Here is a 23,015-nt window from a genome sequence, read left to right as displayed (position 1 = left end):
AAGGATTTTTAAATTATTTGACTTTAGTTTCCTCTGCGATGAAATCTTTGTATAAAGTCTGTAATATCTGCCTGTGTGCACCAGTCAAGGGTGTGAATTATAACCTGTCAAATGACCGACGGGCTTCACATTTTTACGCAGTTTAAAAGAAAAACAAACAGTCAAATTTGAAAGTATTTTGTTAACTCAACCTCCGGTCCAGGACGGCAGTAGAACGGCCGGTGCTCTGTTAGCATTCCAGTGCTAATGTAGAGCTCATTTCTTTTCTTAGGACAACGGCGTGGATGCCATCCATCCTGGGTACGGCTTCCTGTCTGAGCGCGCGGACTTCGCCCAGGCCTGCACAGACGCTGGAGTCCGGTTTGTTGGGCCGAGTCCAGACACGGTCCGCAAGATGGGAGACAAAGTGGAGGCGCGCTCGCTGGCCGTCGGAGCAGGTGAGGAGGAAATCAGAGTTTTGTATCACTTTGGATGAAAATAGGACCTTGGGGAAGCGTTGCGTCATCAGTAAACAGCTTTGAATGATTAAAACCTGATCTACTCTCAAACTTTAAATGACTTAATTATTTCAAGTTGTTGGTGAGCGATGAAAATGGCTCAGCTTCTGTAGTCGTTACAATAATTCAATCAGCCTCAAGGACCATTTCTAGACTGTAGGTTTGATTTTCTCCCCTCCTGCATGTCAGGTGTTCCTGTGGTCCCGGGAACCGACTCTCCCATCTCCTGCCTGCAGGAGGCGCAGGCGTTCGCCCAGACCTACGGCTTCCCCATCATCTTCAAAGCGGCGTACGGAGGAGGAGGCCGAGGCATGAGGGTGGTCCGTGAGTACGAGGTGAGAGCTTTTTCCTCTCCCCAAATGTCTCCACTGTCTGTTTGTTTTTATTTAACCAGGTAACGTCCATCTGTACAACAGACGGGAGTCATTTACATCAAATGGAGTTTAAATTGGGGTGCAAATTGTGTTTTAGATCCCGAGAGTTGTTTGGATCGAGACGGTAATTCATTAGTTTTTCTTTGTGCAGAATCATTTTTTATTTTTAATTCACAGAGACAGAAACAAGAAGAAACATCTGAGGAATGTACATTTTTCATCTCTTCCACATCTGTTTGAATGTCTAACTAAGAAAGTGACTCTTTCCCATCACCAATATACCACCGATGATGTCAAACCGTTCATTTAAACTTATTATATCAGGTTTAAGTCATGTCTTTTCTCAGTATTCCTAATAAATATTTAGTTTTAATATTAACAGCATTTGATTGATTGAACCCAAAAAGACGTTTTTCTCAGTTAAACATAATTTCTTTTCCAAGTAAAGGACATTCCCAAAGTAAGTGGCAATAATTGGCTTCCTGGGATCCCAAATGTCTAATTTTAAAGGAAATTGTAAGTAGAAAATGGGTTTGAGATACAAATATTTCCCTTTTATCTTTCCTTTTACCACCGTTATGCCAAACTCTTCCAGGCTTTAACCCTGTAACGATTTTAACCGGGTCGCCTGTTGTGAAGGATCTGCCTGGCAGCTGGTTCTCCGTAGGAACGTTGATAACCGTGTTAGTCTGGCTAGGGATTATGGGTAAAATATTCTCATCAGCTCTTCTTGGGGATGCTTTAGCATGTCAGCCGACCAGATGGCCATGTAGTAGAACTGCATGACGACTCTTCGTCGTGTCTTCGGTCATACTTGTAATTCCACGTCTGCTTTCGCCTGGTGAAGGTCACCTTCATGCTGGGCCGTGTGAGCGGAAAACAAGCTAACAAGCTAAACTATGAATGGAGAAACCTTGCTTTCACAATCAGCAAGTTTCAAATGAGGGAGGAATATAGAAAGTTTGACGCTCACTAAATAGATTTTGGTTCTCAAATTATTTTTAGTTAATTTCCAGAAGGGGAATTAGATGTTGTTGTAACTCCTATAAAGTTCCTTTATGGTGCGTTCACACCAAACGTGTTGTGCATCCGATGCTTTGAGTTCGATGTGTGTTCAGAGTCGAGTTAATTTTTTTTACCGGGCTGTTCTTTTTTCTTCTGCTTGAGTAATTTTATTACAAAGCATTTCTCAGTTTAAACTACTGGATTTTCTGCTTCACTGAATGAAAAACAAACATGTTTTATCTTTTAAAATTCACCTGAAACAGACACACAGCTGCAGTTTTTGTTAGTTTCATGCGTGTTTTTTATTGAAAGAAACTGATTTGGAGAAATTTTGTTTGCCTAATTAAATTTTTTTGTTATATGAATTGTCATTTTCATCCTTAAAATATCAATATTTTAATTTTAAATCTAATTTCAGTAATTTTTAAGTATTAAATTATTGATAATTTGATTGGTTACTCTGTACTTGCGTAAACTTTTTACCAAAAGATTTTTTACTCGAGTAAATTATTGGATGGCTGCTTTTTACTTTAACTTGAGTAAAATTTCTGAATTTTCCACTTAACTGAATGAGAATCAAGCCAAAAATTAACCAAAAATAAAGACACAAACCTTCAGTTTTTGTTAATTTTAATTAATTATTGTAGTTTTTGTCCTTAAAATACCAAAATTTCTGCTTTTTTTAATCTAATTTCAGTAATTTTTAAGTATTAAATGATTGATAATTTGATTGGTTTCTCTGTACTTGCGTAGACTTTTTACCAAATTCATGTTTACTCTGAAGTAATTTCTACTCTTGAGTAAAAATATATTGAAGTAGTTCTTTTTCTTAAGTTTGTTTTTTACCTGAATTGTTTCAAAAACTGAGTGAAATCTTCTGTTGTTGCTGTGGACAGTGTAATGTCAGATATCAGCCTGTTTTTATAAAACATATCGGTGTGGTTTTGTTGCGTATCCTTGGAGCCTCTGAAGTCATGATCCGCTGGTAAGAATGACCTTTCCTGAGTCCTACTGCAGTCTGATTAATTAGTTGTTGACATTTTTTGTTACCTGTTGGATCCAGAGAGACCAGAGCAGATATGATGTGAGGAAATTATAAAGAGATTCCTCCAAATAACAATGTGTAGTTTGCCTCTTAAATTCATTAATGTCTTCTCGCAGATGATTTGTATGCGTAATTTAAAGTCAGCCAAGCTGGTGAAAACGTATCACAGGACAAGATGTGTGTGTGTTTTCTGATAAACAAAGCTGCCAGATTCCCACAGTGATTGTTTGGTTGATGTGTTTCCTGAAAGGACGGGTGAGGCGGCACGCATCAAAGCTCCGGCGGCACAGATATGACAGACGGCCTGAACCGATGTGAAGGGATTACAAATGGAGTTCTCAAAGTTTAGGTTTTGGAGAAACTCCTCTGTCGGATCAGGAAGGACGGGTTAAAAAATTGATTTGACCACTTTTCAAAGTCGATCACCTTTTATTTGGGTATTCACAGCATCTGTCACGTCGCTTTTGCACTTCAGATGTTTTTATTCCATTTTCACTGTGTTATGAGCATGATTGGCCAGTTTCACGATCTCTCCATATTCTGTTTAGGCTTTTGCAAAAACCAATTAATCACATAATGATCAATAATTTCCATTCTGTTTATTTTTTGAACATAGATTCTGTTTAGACGTCATAATCTGGTTGTATGTTTCAGATTTATTTAATGGTCTTGGTTGTTGTTTTTCTTTAAATTACTTCTAGTTTCAGTGTTGAATGTTATTTACAAAATTAAACTTGCATTATTATCTCGTTACCAATATGCTTTACAATATTATCAGTTATTGCGATAATTTCTGGTACAATACATCGTCCAGGAAAGTTTATTGCGACAGGCGTAGTTGTCACCTACATGATCTGGGTCTCTCCATATTAGATGGATGGATAGACAGACAAATACTTACAAACAGTAACGAAAGATATAAACAATGTTTATTAGGGCTGTTTGGTATTAGCTAGCCAGCGTTTCCTGCTAGCTGGTGTAGCGCTAGCGGGAGAAATGGTTTTACCAATGACAAAAGAAAAATCCTCCAAACGATACTCCATGTTTGTCCACGTTTTGTGAAGAAGAATCCGTGTTCACTGTCTTCTTCATAGGTTTTTGTCATTTCCGTCAGTAGTTCTTGGTGTAGCGCCCCCACTGGCGAGGAGGGGAACAGGTTGGCCTCTTTCACATTGTAGTTAGAAAGTGAAGCACAGCAGCTGAAATTGTAACAAATGTTGCAATTTTGTTCCCAAGCTGAACAGAACCTACTGGACTATTGGGACTGAAAAGACCCTAAGAAACAAAAATCTACTTGTTGCATCATTTGGGGTGAAATAACTTGTTACCAGCTGGAATATAATCAACCTAATAGTTAAACCAGTTGCCCTGGCCGTGTGTTGGACATATTTGAATAATTATCTCTCACTTCTTGCAGTTCTTCTCTGACGTGTAAATTGCGCACAGTGACATTGTGACGATGTATTTCCGATACACGGTGCCGACATTTTGAAGACGCTCCCTGCGGCTTCACTGCATGTTCAGGCTCGCCTCTTACGTGGGTCCGTCGCCATGGCAACGTCACCTGTCCCGCTCTGTAACAGGAGAGGTTACCGGAGTGGAGATCAAACATGTAAAAGCCTCACTCCTCACCCAGTTTATGTCCAGAAAGGAAAGGAAAAAGAAGAGCAGTGGTGCGTGGACAGTGAAGGAGTTTCCTGTCTCTCTCTCTCTCTCTTTCTCTCTTTCTCTCTCTCTCTGTCTCTCTCTCTCTCTCGCTGTCGGCCTCCAGGTTGCACTTCGACTTTGACTTTAATCAGAAACATTTCAAAGGGAAATGTCCAAGCAGACACGAGGAAAAGAATTGATTCTGTTTGGATTGTATTGTAACGATCTGAGAAATATCATGAACATTCGTCCCAGTTATTAATGTGATCAGTTTTGATTAAATGCATTTTAAAAATGAGAAGTGGTTATACAAGCGAGTTAGAGGACAAATTCCCTCAGTAAAACTTTCTGACGACAAGAGAGTTCATTTACTGACAATGGAAGTAATAAAAATTGACAAATTAGATTTTGGGCAAACCTAAATCTGATATTATGCCTTAAATACATGATATTTAAGCTGCAGTTAAATATCATGTAACTGCAGCTACATGATATTTGTATGTAGCTGCAGTTTGTGCGTTTCAGGTGGGGGACAGGTTAGCTATTTTTGACCTGATTGTGGGATGTTTGACTGATATAATTGCAGGGTTTTCCCCAGTGTATTCTAAGCCTGGCGGGCCACCAGGTTTCACTTGTGCCCCCACCAGGCTAAGTCTTTTTAAAATGTTTGCATTTTTTAAGATTTTATGCTTGGTATTATCTTTCAATCTTTTAATAACACTTAATTATCAAGGGATATTTTCAAATTTCCTGTCATCTTTAAACTTTTTTCAACTCAGAAACACGTCGGGCTACAAGTGCATATTTTCATACTTGTGCATCTCTAAATAAAACTTCAGCCAGCAACCTGTGAACAGCTTAACAAAACATTTTAGATGTAACAGATTAAATTTAGAGCTGGAAGACAAGGCTGACAAACGTATTGCTGTATAATCAGTTGATATCAGTCCATATTGATAATTAATGATCACTTGTTTTTTTGTTTGTTTTAAATATCTAAAACTGTCAAACTGGTGACATGAGTTTTCCTGTTTTATTCAGTTTTCTCTCCTTGCCTTTTATTTTTAAACAGTTATGAGGCACGGTGGCAAAACCTTAAAAGTGCTGCGTCACAAGTCACTCAGCAGGTTGTTGCTAGGTAACCGAAGAATGAGTTGCTAGGTAACCAAAGAGTGAGCGAGCCAGTTGATTCCACCAACCTTTCTGAACCAGAGATTGAGCTTACAAAGCCTTTCCTCTGCCTACATCTCCTCTGGTTCTGGACCAGAGTTCAGTAAAAATATTGAACATGCTGTCAGACATATTATCTATCGATATTGATCATGTGTCTATAGTGATATAGATTGATTTTGGTTTATTGTCTGGCGTTTCCCTGTAGGTGATTATTCTTTTTTTTTTTCTCCCCTCCAGGGGGTCTTTTATGGGCTCTAGTGTCCCTTATATGACAGTAGGCTGACAGGAACAGGGGAGAGAGAGGGGGGAAGACATGTGGCAAATGTCGCTGGGTCCGGGAATCGAACCCGCGACGGCCGCGTCGAGGACTCAAGGCCTCCAAATGTGGGTCGCGCTACTACGCCACCACAGCACGCCTGTGATTATTCTTTCTGATACAAAGTGATCCCTGCCAGCAGGATGTAGTAAGGAAAAATAAAACGCTCATTAAGCAGAACCAAACGAGGAGAAGCGGTATTTAGCATCTGTGCACCAAAAATCTGGAACAAACTTCCAGAAAACTGTAAAACAGCTGAAACACTGACTTCCTTTAAATCTCAACTAAAAACCCACTTGTTTAGAGTTTTATTTGAAACGTAATCAATTGCAAATTTATTGACGAAACCTGACTTGATGTTGTTTTGATTGTTGATTCTATGTTTCTGTGTTTGATTTGATGTAAAGCACTTTGAAATGCCTTGCTGCTGAAATGTGCTATGCAAATAAAGTTTGATTTGATTTTGATTTAAAATTGCCACTTCAATTCAAAATAACAATTCAAACAGCAAAGATTGCAATAAGTGTTGCTGTGCCTGTTACAGATATTTACCATAAAAATCCTGCTTAAACAATCCTGAGAACTGCATGTACCTGAGGGAAAATACCACTCTTTAAAAGATTCAAGCACATTAAGTGTGTTTTTTCTGCTGCTAAATGTCATAAATTATTCCTTTTTACCCAGCTCATGTGTTGAACAATCACTTGCATGTAAATTTTGTTTAATTCAGTTGTTTGTTTTTGTAGCTGGTAGATTTATCGACCTTTTAAAGCCACATTGCCTTTTGAGGACGTGCTTATAGAGAAACCCACGTTGGGTTATTATTTCAGCGACGCTGATGTGGGCAGCTTCACCCTCCAACAGCATCTCTTCTCAAGGCTGCAGAACGACAGCGGAGGCCATGTTTGAGTTTTCCCCTCCACCGTCTCAAAGCTCGGAGGCGAAGGAGGGAGAGGGAGGCACGGCATTGATTCAGCCTCTCCCCAGAGCGAGAGACTGGACGCCTCACACACCGACAAACACAGATTGAGCCGTGACCTTCCACATGTAGGGTCGCGACCTTCCAGGGCCGATGTGTAAAACGTCTCCCCCATCGGGGTCGCAGACATGTGAGCCAAAAGAAATTTAGAAAACATGCTATTGTCAAATAGAGGGCTTAAAAAAAACTGGAAAAAGTTGTAGGGTTTGTTTTAAAATTCAAGGATTTTGGGCCTTGAATGGATGCACTCGTTCAGACGGTGATGGGTTTTGTTTTTTCTCGTCAGGAGCTGGAGGAGAACTACCAGCGGGCGTACTCTGAGGCCCTGGCGGCTTTTGGGAACGGAGCGCTGTTTATCGAGAAGTTTATTGAAAGGCCGAGACACATCGAAGTCCAGATCCTCGGTAAGTTAGCTCACTTTAGCGCCCTCGTAACTTTATATTTGGTTTGTACTTCAGTTTTGTTTTCAACCAGAGATGAGCAACACGTACTTAAAATTTTATCACAATATTTTGTCGCTATTGCAACTATTGCAGTTGCATGCATGACGCAGCACCACAAACACATACTACTCTTAAAAAACATTCCCATTTTTAATACGCTTCTTTAAGACACCAGTCAGATAAAGAACTAACTGCATTTAATCAGATATTTTAATATGTAGATATTTATTGATGCTCTCATTGAACAAACAGTGGCAAAAATGGTAAGAAATAATCTCAAGAATAGACAGTGTTGGGAGATTTTAATCATAATTTGTTGTGACGATACATTTATCACGATGAACAATACAATAAATTCCCACCCATATGTTAAACTTTTTAATTTATTTTGAATACTGTGTGTAAAAAACGGATTCAATGTCAATGAATCCCTGGTAAATTAATGGTTGACTTAAAAAAAGCCCCAAATTATTAAAGTCTAAAGTGAATTTTTAATTTTGGCTGGGATTTGATTTAAAATTAGGATGATGGAAAGCATCATTTCCTTCATTAATCTTGGTTCTCGCCACTGAAAGAGAGGGGAAAAAAACCAAAAAGCTGTTCAGTAATTTGACAAAACTTTGTTAATGCATCTTTTCATAATGTAGAAAAATAAAATAAAAAATTAAAAATCTGCAGCGTCTTGATTATTGTGCAATACTTGTGCAATAGATGCCCTAAAAGTTTACCATTTGAAACCTTAAACTTCTGTTTTAGAGTTTTCTTTCAACTGGTATATTTTTGCAAAAAAGAAAATCAATACTTTCTCAGAAATTGATGCTTTTTTTTGTTCTTTTTTCTCCGTTTCTGCTCTGGCGAGTAGTTCCTGGTTTTCTCGTGTCACATATGGTCTGTAACAATACCATCCCAGACTTTCTAAAGATTTTTCACTCATTTTCTTTCCCTTCTATTTTTCTGTGAAGTGTTTGTGCCTTGTGCAGCGTCTTGTGTGCAGATTTTGCTCCGAAAATGGAGGCAAAGAAAATGTAACAAAGTCTCCCGGACGAGCAGCGAAGCTTAATCACTTCTTTATCCCCTGACTTTTTCACCTCGCCTACTTTCTGTCTGTCCTCAGGTGATAAATATGGTAATGTCATCCATCTGTACGAGAGGGACTGCTCCATTCAGCGGCGACACCAGAAGGTGAAGTTCCTCATTTTCGAATTAATCTACTCCAATATAATGCTGGAATTTGTTTAAGATTATCTTCTTGACATTTCTCTTGAGTTGTAATGAGTAGCATGAAGTGGATGGTAATGGCAAGTAGGCGTGAAGCAAAGGTCACGGAGCAGGAAACACGCCTGCGAGCTGCGCCGTCTGGCTGCCCTTGTTATTTAGGCAGAAAGACCAATGTTGGCGTCACATTAAGTGATTATAAACACAGGCTGCAAACCCTGAAGGGCCTCAGATTGCTCTGAGCAGCAGGGGGTTCGCAGACTGTATTTAAAAAAATGCCCAATTAGCCTCTAATAAGTTGTTTAAGCAACTTAATCCTTCAAATCAACTGGAATCAAAAGTTTATTAAAAGGTGGCTGAGTTATCCACTCGCTAAGAAGAGAGGAATTAATTCAATATGTAATTGTCAAAGTAACAAATGCCTCAACATCAGATTAGAGAGAGAATAACATTAGCAAAGCTTTCACCAGAGGAGGCTGATCAACATGTATTTTATTAACCTCCATCACTCTCATCCTTTCGCTTTAATCAAATTACAAATGATAATCATGTTAACGACGCTGATCAAGCTGATTTTTTGTTTTGTTTGGGTTTAATCTGCGTTTTCCGTCTGATCTGAGATCTTTTCCAACAATAGTCGAGTGTTGAGACGGCTTTACGACGGTTCAGTCACTTTTCATCCTCTGGCAGATCTTATTTTGGGATTGAATTAAATTTTTGTCCTGTTTTAATCAGATTTGGATCGTGTTTGAATTCTCGTTTGGAAGTAAATGAATCATGTTGTACTTCACCCACCCAGCAGCTAAATTCAGCACTCAGTGTTAAAACTCACCATTAAAATCTATTTAATGCATCTGTAGAGCAGAAAAGCAGGAAAAAAGACAAATTGTGCGCTTTTATAAAATAATTAGTGGTAAAATTGACTATTTACTTTCTCTTTATTGCAAGCCGAGGGGAATTTGGTGATTTTTGGGGTGAACAATAACGAGCGCTGTAGTAAAATGCTGCTATTTAATATAAACAATGGATCAGACTGCAGCTTTGAGGGGACTAAGGGGCACTCTCTGTAATAAACCAACAATTATTCACCAACTGTGAGGTCTACTGTAGCTCCACAGAGCATTTCAGCATCTTATTGTCTTGGTTTTTATCATCCACAATGTTATTGAGTGACTTTTCCACACCTATTAATACCAAAAACGACACAACCTGCCCCTATAGTGAAGGTCCTTTTCTCTTTATTATCTCTAAAAACAAGGAAAGTTGTTATGCAGATGCTGTGTTTTATTTCTGAATTGAATTAGTGAAGTTTTTGTGTTTTTTTTTAAGGTTGTGGAGATTGCACCTGGCTTCCAGCTGGACCCACACCTGAGAGACAGACTTCATGCTGACGCCGTCAACCTGGCCAAACAGGTATGGTTCTGTATTTGTAGGTAAAGCTGCTCAAGCTGCTGCCTTATGATGAGGGTTTCTCTTCCTGTTCAGATGCACAGTAGTTATCTAAATGTTTCACTTTGTTACTGAGCTGCAGTCTGACTGGGAATTAATTGGTGCTACATGGTTTAGATTTGTATGATTTTTGTCCCACCTAGCTTACTATCGATGTTCTAGATTCTGCAGTGCAGCTTCATCACGGCGACTGATATTTTGTCTTATCGGTATTTTCTGCAAATTGGCTACATTGCGCTGCTCCAACAAGATGTGTGTTGACCTGAAGGGTCCCATCTAGGACAGTTTTGAAGGTTTGGTTTGTGGAAATAAAGCGATAAATCCATATGTTAAGGGTGACCTTTTATGTTTCCGTGAACATATTGGGATATGTTTACAAAACATGCTCATTAAATTTTTTGGACAATCTTTCTTAGATGATCAGATTTTAGTTTGGTCAGTTCTGCCTATTTTGAGCGTCTTGTTGCTTTAAATTCAAATAAGCTGCTGCTGGCCACGCCCCCAAATCAACAGTTATACTCACCATGAAAATAGCTGCAAACAGATGAGTAATTATACCACCGTACATCTTTGAAAAGCGTTAGAAGAGCCTCCTGCACAACCAACAAGAATGCAGCAACTGGTTTCTGGATGGGAAGTCAATAATAAGGCTCTTGTCTTTTCCAGCAGCCATTAAAAAGCCCTACTTACAGATTCTGATTTTGGCCAATACCATTTTTTTTTTTCTGAAACGTTGCTCAATATATCAAGAAAGTTGCTGAATTGGCAACAGTGGGGTGACTATTGTTAATTGTAAATGTGCAGACATGACCTGGTCGGCCGGTTTGTCAGTCAAACCAGGAGAAAAGAAAAGCACAGCGGTTGATTTTTAGACCTTTGCCGAGGTTGATAACATCGGTGGATAAGAGCAGCTTCACATGTAAAAATCGACCGATAATTGATCTCCCAAAACTAAGGAAATCGGCACCGATAAATCGGCGCACCCCTTGTTGCTAGGTAACTGGGCTGGACTCAGCTGGGGGTTGCTAGGTAACGCGGTGCACATGGAATGTGACTTAACAATCGGTGGGATGTCATTATTATTATTATTATTATTATTATAGTACCATTTTCTATCTTTCGCTTCCTGCAGCTTGAACAGAACAGCAAACAGGTTTGGTTAAACTTTTTTTTCCAACATTATCTTTATTGCTTCCAATGATGCACAGAAACAAGCATGTTCTTACTGCAAAGGGAACATGAAGGGCAGCTAAAATATTGTCCGCCATTCAACTTGGCTTGTGTTTGGTGAAACTTAAAGGATTTTACTTTGTCAGGGTTTCTTTCTAAAGACATTGACTTGTACCATTTAATTTCAATTATGCCTCAATAAATTGAAGTTTTTATTCACTCAATTTACAAATTTAATAGTTATTAATTCTTTATTGTAGCATTTTATTGCAGTGCTGGCTTGATGAGGTGTTTTTTTCAGTAGGATGTGTTATATTTCAGGGTTAAGGCAGGTGTCTGCATACTGAATGTGCTGTTACAGTTTCCACTACTTTCCAAACAAACGCTGGCAGCCTTGAGGAGAAATGGCTCCGGGACTGAAAAGGCTGTTTTGGCAAGAGCCGAAGAAACACTGGGTGAACATGGAAAGTCAGAGGAAAGTCTCAGTCTTGTCCATTTTTATTTTTTTTATTCCCCTCACTCATAATTGGTCTGCAAGACAACTGGATTCTCACCAGGAATTTTAATGCACCTTCTACCTGTCAGTCACATGGGGGGAACATTTGTTTTGCCAAGGTGGGAAGACAGAATTACAGACAGAGCAGTTTGGGTAAGATTTGATGAAACTTTAGGAGAGTTTATTCTGCTTTTGCATTAGAAATACACCCATTTCCCTTCTTTTTGCATTTTTAAAGTATTTCTTTTGCTTTTGATGCCTACAAGGTTTTTCATGTATGACGGCATCAGTTTAAAATCAAGCATCATTGCTCTGGGAAGATGTAAAGAAATGGCCTCTTTGCTTAATGGCCCAGGTGACGAATGGATACAAGCGAGATGGGAGGAGTAACATATGAGCAAAGAAATGACCTTGATGGCAGCTTAATGTGAGCCTCATCTTATACCTTTGCTCTTGCTATAACTTTTAATGCAGTGTTATCATGTGAATCCTGCTTTAAAGGGCAAAAACTCATCCTCAGGAAGTCAATTTCTCCATTCTTCCTTTGCTGAATAACTTGGAAAAAGGAAAGTTTATTTATCTGTAGGGCAACAAAAATACTGACTGAATTACACCACAGTTGAATGCACACACACACAGTGTGGAGGCTGCCTCATTTCAACGACACAAGGACAGATTTCACCTTCATCACCTCTTGAACCTTCTGCGTTTTTGTTGTTTTTAAACGCTGGAAGCCATTTTTGTCGGCAAACCTAGAGTTTAAGATTTAAGATTTTGAATTTAGAGGAGAATTCAAAATCTCAACGTTTGTAATGCTTCATTGGCCTGTGGGAGCAAATTATTAGGATTTATGAAGGCTGTTCTGGTATGGCCCCGCCATCTTTGTTTCTGTACCAACCGGCTCCGCTTAAGGATGACCAGCGGAAAAACTGCAAAACTGAGAACTCTAAGAAGATGTTAATCGATTGGAACTCATTTTAATCTAATAAACCATTAATAAACAATTAATCCTAAATTGATTAATGGTTTGCATTCAAAGTAGGATATATTTGATATCCAAAAGTTTCAACACTAAGAAAATTATCAGTATTGGGCATCGCTAGCACAAAAGCTAGTTGTGCTAACGCAAATCACTAATCATTAACCTTAGTTCTGCAAGCGCTAAAGCGCCATATCAACATGGTATTTTGGTGGAAGCTAATGCTAAATTACCATGTTGATACTCATCGTGTGTCGATAATGCAACATGTTCTATTACATACTATATCGCCCTCAACAGGATAAAATATGTTGCTGCACATTTACCTGAATGGTTGTGCTTCAGGAGTGATTCTTTGCAACAAACCTTTCACTCAACTATAAACCATCACTTCATAGTTAGCTGTGCTAAGAAACAAAATATAAACCAAAATCTATGCGAAAACAAAAAAAGGCTTTAATGTTGCTCTGGGGAGAAACATTTCACTAGATTTTGCCTAGTTGATGATATCGGTAAGCGTAGAGCATCAGTAAATTTTAAACAGTTTACTGTAGAGTGATGCATTCTGGGTACAGAGTAAACGTCGTTTGTTGAACCACGTCAATGTTTAGACCGTGAGGATTTGTAATCTGTTTTGAGACTACTCTGGAAGGATATACCAACATTTCCTTCACAAACAACTCTATAATTGTGAACATGAATGAAGAGACAGAGAATTATTTAAAGAAAAGCACTAAAATAAATTTAAATGTGCTATTTTTACGTTTTTCTCTAAGCTTCCCCACAGTTTAATGATCAAACCTGCAGCATTTGCATGTAATCAGCAGGTGTCTCACTTTCTTCTGGCCTCTCCAGAAGAAAGCTTCCCAGCTTCCTGCAGGCTTCGAAAAGCTGCTCCCTAAAGAAAAGCAGAGCTGAACTTTGGTACTTGGTGCAGGATTAATGGCGGCACGTATTTCTCTCTGCCTCTATATGCACGGTGTGCATAGCGGTGAGATGATGCAAAGCAGCATGTATTTTTCATGAGCTGTGTGGTCCTGCAGTGAAGTATTGTGTGGTGATTTTACACAGCAACCAACCCCATCACTAAAACTCATTACAGGGCACAAGTGCAGGGCAGCCTGATTAGCCGACTGCTTAAGATGCTTCATCACCTCCCTGCTCTTAGTTTTCATGTTCATGTCTTTCAAAGTTAGCATAGATTCAGTAAAGATTGAGTTTTCATGCTTTAATATTAGAAAGAAACCTAAAACTCTTCAGTTCTCCTCAAAAATGAATAATTGTGATTGTTCGTTTTGCAGTGTGATGACTAATTAAATCAATTTGGGTTTAATTACCTCATCCATTTTTCCTGAGACCAGACGGCAACGGGGAGCTGCTTCCTTTGAAGCGTGTTTGTAGAGGCTGCGCTCCCATTTAGGTTAATCCCATCCCAGCTCTTCTCTGAGCTGCAGAAGGTTTTCCTTTTGTTATTTTGTAAGTGCCATAATCTTTAGAGAGACTTTTCTATTTTTAAAAATAAAAATATATAAGCCCAAATTAAACAGAAAAACAAATGTAAAAACAAATGTACAAGGAAGAATGAACCTCCTGTGGATGAGTGCGACAGAAAATGAAGTATTTTCTTCTGTAAGAAGCCTTGATTGTTTCCCATTTTAAAGAAAGTAAGATTCTTACAGATTTTCACTATAGTTCAAAGATACATCTAGTTATAAAAGCAGAGAAAGTTCTGGATATTCTTCAGATTTAAAAAACATTTTTAAGTAATATTGCATAAGGACAATCAAACTAAAATATTAGAGAAAATTAGTGGTGGAGGTTTATTTAACAAAGAAATCTGGTATTTTTCAGTTTGGATTAATTTGTAATCATTTTTGACAGCCAGTTAAACTAAAATAATTTTACAACCTTGGAAGCTCAAGATCATTTTGAGAGCCACAAAAAAGTATTTTCTTCCTGCATCTAAATATATATTTTTTTAAAAATGTGGCACATTTTAAGAAGTAAGTTAATGCTGTACAGCAAACCAACATGTAATATAATACAGCATGGAGGAAAACAATCAGAGCAGAATTAAACAGACTACAGAGAACGTAGTAAAATTAAAAAAGAAACCAACTCATGAAATGTTTTGGAGAGATTTAAAAACAAACAGAAGGGCGTGCTGTGGTGACGCGGCCGTCACGGGTTCGATTCCCGGACCCGGAGACTTTCAACACGTCTTCCTCCTTTCCTGTCAGCCTACTTTCATATAAGGGACACGAGAGCCCACAGAAAACCCCCAGGAGGGGAGGGAAAAAGAAAAGATGTCCAATTTTGGCATTTTGCTCCATATTTTTGGAGTTACGACAGAAAACATCGGATCCTCATCACCGTCCCAACACTCATGTCTCCGACGCACATCCAGATTTCTCTACAGAAGCTGCACAAAATCTTTTCTGCTAGCTCTGCTTTCTTGTTTATATTCGTGTTTAGTTTGCGTTAGCATCTTGTGAAACGACAGTCGGCTCCCATTGAACGAATGAACGCTAAAATGGGCTCCTCCATTGTTACTTACGTAAACTGTTCTCTGCTGCGACGTCAACGTTCTTCTTCTGCCCACATAAACCGCTCACAGGACGTTGTATGAACCATGGAAAGATCGCAGGACTTCAGCAGGAATCCTGCACGGCTCGAGAACCATTTTTTACTGTTTCTCCTTTATGCTGTAAGTTTTATACCAGATGTAACAAAAAAAACTTTCAGAAAGGTCCAGAATATCTTCACCAGAGTGTTGGCGACCATCATTGGATATTTAAAATGTCTTCCAGCTCCAGTGTAAAATGCTCATTAGAATTAAAAGTTTATCTTTTGGAATGTGTTCTTGTATTATTACGTCATTCGATTAGCTGAAAATGGTATCAAAGAAACGATATTATCGTTTATTGAAATAACCTCTGGGGCAATTTATCGTCCTGCAAATTTATTGAAGAAAGTATTTCTGGGTTTTCATGTGGAGTTGAAGCTTTAAGTTGGATGTTTGCAAACGAGGGATTAACTCGTTTCCACTTGAGTGGATATTTCCATGCACAGCAGCTTTCAGTCCAGACCTGCTGGTTAAAAAATGCTTCAAGCAGTGCCAATTCCAAACAAAGGAACTGATTGTGTTGTTCTGGAGTTTGAATTGTTGCAGCGGCTGCACCAAGATGTTTGTATGTCGAGCAGAAGAGTTGTAAATTTGCTGCTGGTTGCCGGTGCATAAATCTGTGACTTTTACTATTTGACATCAAAATGATGTCGGTACTGAAAGTTAAAACCATATTAATAAAGAAAACCGTCTATTGACGACTTTTTCCACGATCTGCTTGTTTTAGAGCAGAACTCCAGATGGTTTATATAAATAAGTCGAGGTTTTCTTCTTCCATCTGGTTCATAAAGACTGTGTTCATGTTGCCGCCATATGAGGGCAGCATCCACATGCTTCCTCGCCAATCTTGGAAAAACATTGGCTTCAAGACTCGGCTGCTCTATTTCCTAAAAGCTGGCTGGATGGATTACAGGAATCGGATCTCCCTAATCCCTTTCTGTTTGTGCCTTGCATCATTTGTGAGTAGGACTGTACATAAATCTGTCAGAATTTGCTTCATGCCGTGCAGCAGCGCCTCGCCTTGCACAAGAGGAAGCAGACTCCATGCAGCCGCGTCCCAAGGTGGCTTTAAAGTTTGGGTTTTTATGGTTGGAGTTGCTCTGAAGCAGCACCCAGTGGTTTCCTCAGGCCCTAAATTACACCTTTTAAACTGAAGTGCATATTGGACCGGTGACATTTATAAGCAGAACGCATGCAGTCGGACTTCAGTAAACTCCTGCCATCTAACCATGTTTTCTATTCTTTCTCTACTATGAACTTCTTCCTCTTTTTACCAATGCTTGTGTCCATAAATTTGATGTAAGACTTTATGAAAATTGTTCTGCACCAAACAAGCAAACAAGCTCAGTTCCTAAATTACTGCTTTTATGTTGCGTGAGGAAGAATGGCTGCAGGCTTTTCCTTGAAGGAGCGTTTTTAGATGCTGCAGGTGAGCTTTGCCTTTGGCGCCACGCCTTTTTTCTTAAACAAATGACTGACTTGCTTTTGCAGGACTCATCCTCATCTTGTTTGTTTTCGGTTGAAAACTTTCTGTTGCAACTGGATTTCTTCAAGATTCAGTGGTTGTGACTTTTAATTTGTCATTTGTTCCAAATAGGTAAGAAATGTTTACTGGTTTTCATTTTTATCATCGTATTAAACAATCTTAAGGTAAATGTCTGAGTCAACTGCACACACAGAAGAATACAAGCAATTAGAAAACTCTTATAAAGGATAAAAAATGTATTTGAAAAGTTAAAACTTTCTGCTCGGTGATTCAGTCTCTCGATGTCTGAAAGAGTTTTTATATGGAATATAATTAGATTCAGTCCAAAATGTGGGGTTATTACACTATATGATGCATATTATCTTGGTGAGTTTTAGTGAATTAATTTATTATATTCAGGTTGTTTCCATTTGTTGTGGTGATCTCTGCACACCGCCCCTCTTAATTAAATGAAATTTTAGATTAAAAATGGCAGTAGACTCTAGATTGAGTAGATTTCTTTCACATTGGAAAAAGAAATAATTTAATTTATACAAATAAAGGCTTAAATTTACTATAATAGTTTGCATGAAACAGAAATGGGATTTTCTGAGATTAATAAATTAAACATTTGCGACAAATGATTCCTTAAAGGCTCCAAGGTTGAGGCAGTAAATTTATAAAATATCTGAATATTTTCCAAAGTTCAAGTGGGAGATTTGGGTTATTTTTCTATATCAGAAGAACACTTACTATGAACAGGATGCAGAATAAACCTGATAAATGTAGTTTTTTTTTCCTTAAAAGTGTATGACTTTACATGTCAGAATATCAAAGATTTATTATAGTAAATTTATGCAATCAATATTGAAAAATGGTTTGTTTTCTTGTTACTATACGTCAGATAATATATAAGTATCTTCTTGTAAATATGTGAAACTATTCCAGAGATTTTTGTAGAAATGTATGAAAATATCCTCCTTAATCGAGTAATAAATGGGTTTGTACACTAGATGGCTCAGATAACAAGATGAACTCAAAGAAGCACGCCTGGAGTTCATTTGTCTTCAGTAAACACTGTGCCACACAAGCAGCTTTCGACAGACTGCTGATGAATTTCTGTCCAGTCAAATGGCCTTTCCCCCCTGAGGAAGGCAACTTGGACACAGCCAGTGATTTGCTGCGAGCGGCGATGCTTCAAGTTTGAGCCACAATGACACGATAACTGCTAATGAGACGGAAACGACCGATGGCGACAACAGTTCTCATCTTCCGAACACAAAATGGTACAAATGCACATTTATTTATTTATTTGAGAGGTTTAAATCTCATTTCCACACAGAGGATGTATAAACCCATGCAGGACTCCACAAGGTGCATAATTTGAGCGGAGGACCTGGTTTTTATACATGAATATTCAGCCAGTGAGACATGTGTGGCATTGTCCCGGTTCTTGAAAAGGTTCCTGCGGTGGAAACGCCATCTTTGCCTTTAGGCTGCTGCGAGGGAATCCGAGCAAATGAGAGAAACCAAGATCCAACATAATTAAGCACCCGGAAGTCTACAATTAATCTGAATCACATTATTCTTCCCCTCAACCAACCTTAAAACATCTACAGTGGTGCATTGGCATCAGTAATAGCAGGAGAAAATGTTTTCAAATGGTTATTTTCTAAATGCACGCTACCTAATCATGGCTTTCTGGGGAAACCGAGACATCCATCTAATTAATGCTGGCAACGTCATCATGTGTGGGAACTTTAATTCTCGTTACGCCTCAACGGGCCTCATTTTGCGTCACGGCAGATTCCTCGCTTTAACCTTGACACATGCAGCCAAACGTAGTGGTAGAAAAACCTCTTATGGCGCTCTAATTGGCAGTGAGGATGAGCGAAGTTGCGGTGCGGCCGTGAACTCTCGTGTTGTCGCTCTTGTTGGCAGCAGGCTGCAGCTCTGTCCTGTTGGCTCTGATTTGTTTTGTTCATATCCTGATTGAGGCTTTGTGTGCTGAACGGTTATTCCTCTGGCTTTGGGCGCTGTCCACCCGGAAGGTTTTTTTCCTTCTCTTCTACTTCCGGACAGTTTTTAATGATGCGTAACCACGGCAACAGGGGTATTGTTTTTACTACTGTTAGCAGCTGATTAGCATCCCTGAACTCTGACCCGAAATCCCAGAGGGGGTGAAGGGGAGGCTTCATGGTTACAGCATTAAAAAGGAGCAGCAAAAGCAAAGGAGGTGGATTAGCAGTGCTGGTCAGCAACTGATGGTGCTGTTGGCTACAACTGTCATTATTATTACTATTATTATTTTCTGCATATTGTCTTGTCTTGAAACCATTTTGACTATGAATTATAATTTATTTGTTAGCTCTTCAGCCCAGCACATCGAACAGGCACATGACTACTATAACATGGTTTTATTTACAAATTTCTGATCATTATTGACTTGGTAAGTAATATATTTATTTAAATTGAGATTAAGGATAGGATTAAATAAGTGTTCATTTCTTCCTACTCCTTTTCAAACAGAAATGTAGTGAAAAACTAAATATTTAGTGCTTGGTTATGTATGCACATGTTTTCTCTGATTGCTTGTTTTTAAAAACTTGTTTGAAATAAATAAATCAAATCAAAAATACCATCTCTGCTCTCCATTGATCATTAATTAAGTCATGTAGAAACCTGCCACATCATCGTCGTCATCGTCATCATCATCATCGTTTGTTCTGCCAGTAATAAGATCCGGTTGTTGATCAAATCACTCCATGTTTCCGTTGCTCCACCTCATCCTAACACAAAAACTTTATCCAAAAACTACTTTTTTTTTTTTTTTTTCAGAATTAGTGAATTTATTTTCAATATTCCAATTTGCCCAATTTTAAGGTTAATGTAAATGCAGCTTTTGTTTGTTCTGATGTGGAAATGGATGCAACAGATTGTATTTTATGTTGAGGAGAGAGCTGCGAACTGAATGGGATAAATAGTTGTTTGATTTGACTACAGTCCACAACGACTCTTTAAATATAAATGACTTGAAATGAGTTATGACATTTAATTTCCCTTTAGGATAAAGTATTGAATTGATTGTCTGTATTTTGGGCGTTGTTGGTGTACAGTTTGAAGCGTTTGAGGACAGGAAGGATAGATTTTGTGTATTTTCCTTGTTTGCTTGTTTGGTCTTCCTGCCTCCCTTGAGAAGTGCTGCTTCAAGGCACAACGATCTACCCAACTCAAGTGAAAACAAGTGAGACAGCAGCCTGAGACATGTTTAAAAAGATTCACTGAACAAACTTTGATACAGCGACTTCTGTGCGAGTCTGATACTAAAGAACCGTCCAACTTTTCCACCATAAAAAAATCATCTGTCAACCTCACATAGGGTTGTATTATGAATGGCAGGGTGTTTTTCAGCGCTGACTTCCTGATACCGTTATCTGCTCTTTACAGCAGCATGCAGCGTGAATCACAAGTGGACAAGGCTTTATTGTCCAAGCACTGTGGTTTCCTATCACCTTGAAACACTCGATATCTAACGGGAGGCGATGGCGGCGTCTGAAGGATGCAATCTCAATTCAGGGAAGAAAAGGTTCCCGTTTATCATTCTCATTGCCTCAGTCCAGTGGCTTAATATATCAAACATCAGCGAGCCGTCTGGACTCCAAAACAATCCCCAAACAAGGATTCTGACGGTTCTGGAACACCCAGGACAAACTGGAGTGTTAAAAGGCTTGGTGGGCTTATCAGTGTCTTTGTTCCCACCTTGCGTGGTGAGTCAGGCCTCTAGCGCCGCGTCCTCCTGTAAATCTTTGTTTGTGTGTGTACACACACACACACACACACACACACACAGACGACTGTGGAGCCAGCGAGGGTGTTAAATGTGGAATTAGTTCTGCTGTCAATCACCCTGGTGACAGCGAGAGAAGAGACAACACGCTCTGGCTCGGATAAATCACGTCGCCTGTAGACGAACGCAAACAGACCCGGGAAGGGCTCACAAATTCAGCCTGACACTGTCTGGAGGTGGTCAGTGTAAAGTAAACAAGAGGGCTGTTCGGAGAGGGAGACGGCCCGCGTCTTCCCTGGCTTTCCCAACACAACAACTTGTCGCTGCAAGATTTGATGCTAAATATTGAAACAATTCCAAGTTTCTCTGTTTTTATCTTACAAGAAAGCAGATTAAAAATTTTTTTTTTTTTAAAGGCGAGTTATTATGGTTTCCTTGAAAGGACTAGAATAGGCCTATGGTTTATTCAAAACATGTTCGTTATATTTTCTGTTCTGCCTCTTTTAGGGCTCATTGTCACTTTAAATCAGTGTTTCTCTATTCCGGTCCTTACGCCCCCCCCCCTGCCCTGCCCTGCATGCTTCAGGTGTTTCCCTGCTGCCACTCACCTGGATTGAATATGTGGGTGATTAACAGGCTCCTGCAGCTCTTGATGGTCATGCAATCATTTTAATCAGCTGCTCTGGAATAGAGGCACATGTAAAACATGCAGAGCGGGGGGGCCTGAGGACTGGAATTGAGAAGCACTGCTTTAAATCCACATCAGTTGCTGTTGGCTCGGCCCCCAACTCAGTGTTTACACTCGCATGTGCAAACAGATGAGCAATTATACAACCGTACATCTTAGAAAAGCATTAGTACAGCCTTATGCACAATTCAGCGAGTGGTTTCTGGATGGTAAATCAACAATAAAACACTCAGTTTCCAGATACCTAGCTGGTTTTATTGCCCAACACCAGCTGGTTGTTGCTTTCCTTGTTTTAAGCGCTCAGGCTGTTTTTTAGAAGCAGTTGAGGCCCAAATGGAAGTCCAAAATGTGATTTATGAACAGTCCTGTATTATTTCTAATGATAATTTCAATGCTTTCCTTGGATTTCAGCTGCTTTTGAACCATCTGCAAACAGATGGACCTCTGAGAATTGATTCTGTAAGAAACGGAGAGGAAGAGAGTCAGTTGATCATCTGCTGTAGGTTACTACTGCTGCAAACAGTATTTTGGAAAGTTTTTGATTAAATTAACAAAGCTTGAAAACCTCTTTATCAAGATCAACTTGTGAAGGATGTCTATCCTAGTGTTGGGCTGATACTTATCCGCCTGCAGAAAGGTGTGAAAACCAGCCGCTGTGACGGATCACGTCTGCATGTGCTGACAATATTCACCTCGCTGTTACTAAATTACCAACGTTTCAGACAAAATCTGTATTGGCCCGAATCAGCAGATCAAGCTGCCTGAAAACCCCTCAAACTTTTGATCTCCATCAGATATTTGACTTTGACTGCAACAGTTTGATTAATTATTTGGTTTTTCTTTTTGCCTTTTTCTCTTTTGAGTTTTTTTTCCCCTATTGTACTATGATTCTGTATGTCATCAACTTTGACGCTTTGCGAGGTTTTTATTTGCATTTGCATGTTAACTGTGACAGAAGAATTTTTTTTTTTAACTGGACGTTAAATGGGTGGAAAATGTTAAATCAGTGACCTAGAAACCTTGCAGGATGTAGACAAAGATGTATGGATGAACAGAGGTGCTGACAAAGGCAGAACAAGCAAAACCAAGAGAAGAGATGGTGAAAGGACAGTGCAGAAGAAACGAACGTGTGCAAAAGAAACAAATGTGTGCAGAAGAAACGGACGTGTGCAGAGTTGTAGTCTGGATGTTCAGACGATGCAAACTGAAATGCGAGGAAGTCAGAGGAAGAAAAGATATTGATTCTTTTTTCTAGCTTGAGGGGAAATTTTCTGAAGCTGAAGATTAAAATTGGATGGCTCTGGGAAGAAATTGTTAAATTGTACATGGTTGCAGTCCTGGGTAGTTCTGAAGGCGTTTAAATGAGCATAAATATATATGCTTAAAGGTTAAATGGATTACACACAGAGGTAGCAGAGGCAGTTTTCCACAATAGCACATTGCAAATCTAATGCAAGAGCTTAAAAAATGTACGGCTGAATCCTGTAAAAGAGCTTTTAGTTGGACGAAAACGTGGACCGAAGCCCGAGAGACCCAAACTGAGCAGAACATCATACAATTTGAAACGTTAAGTTGAAGATATTTAAAAGATGATTTCTTTTTATCTTTGTTTGTTTTCTGAGCTACTGCTGCCTTTCACACTGTCCTGTTTTTCTATCTCA

General features: G+C 39.1%; 1 protein-coding gene across 1 annotated transcript in view; it reads left to right on the top strand.

Moving 5' to 3' along the window:
- Positions 1 to 23,015, top strand: part of pcxb (pyruvate carboxylase b) — a 333,693-nt gene that overhangs the window by 12,584 nt on the left and 298,094 nt on the right. Inside the window, exons 5-9 of the mRNA XM_044098259.1 lie at positions 272 to 437; positions 687 to 832; positions 7,323 to 7,440; positions 8,594 to 8,661; positions 10,024 to 10,127. Of these exons, the coding sequence (XP_043954194.1) occupies positions 272 to 437; positions 687 to 832; positions 7,323 to 7,440; positions 8,594 to 8,661; positions 10,024 to 10,127 (602 nt within the window). The remainder of the gene's footprint in view (positions 1 to 271; positions 438 to 686; positions 833 to 7,322; positions 7,441 to 8,593; positions 8,662 to 10,023; positions 10,128 to 23,015) is intronic.

The sequence above is a fragment of the Gambusia affinis genome, linkage group LG18, assembly GCF_019740435.1.
Source record: "Gambusia affinis linkage group LG18, SWU_Gaff_1.0, whole genome shotgun sequence".
NCBI lineage: Eukaryota > Metazoa > Chordata > Actinopteri > Cyprinodontiformes > Poeciliidae > Gambusia > Gambusia affinis.
Note: the sequence above shows the minus strand (reverse complement) of the source record. Positions and strands in the feature narration are given on the sequence as shown.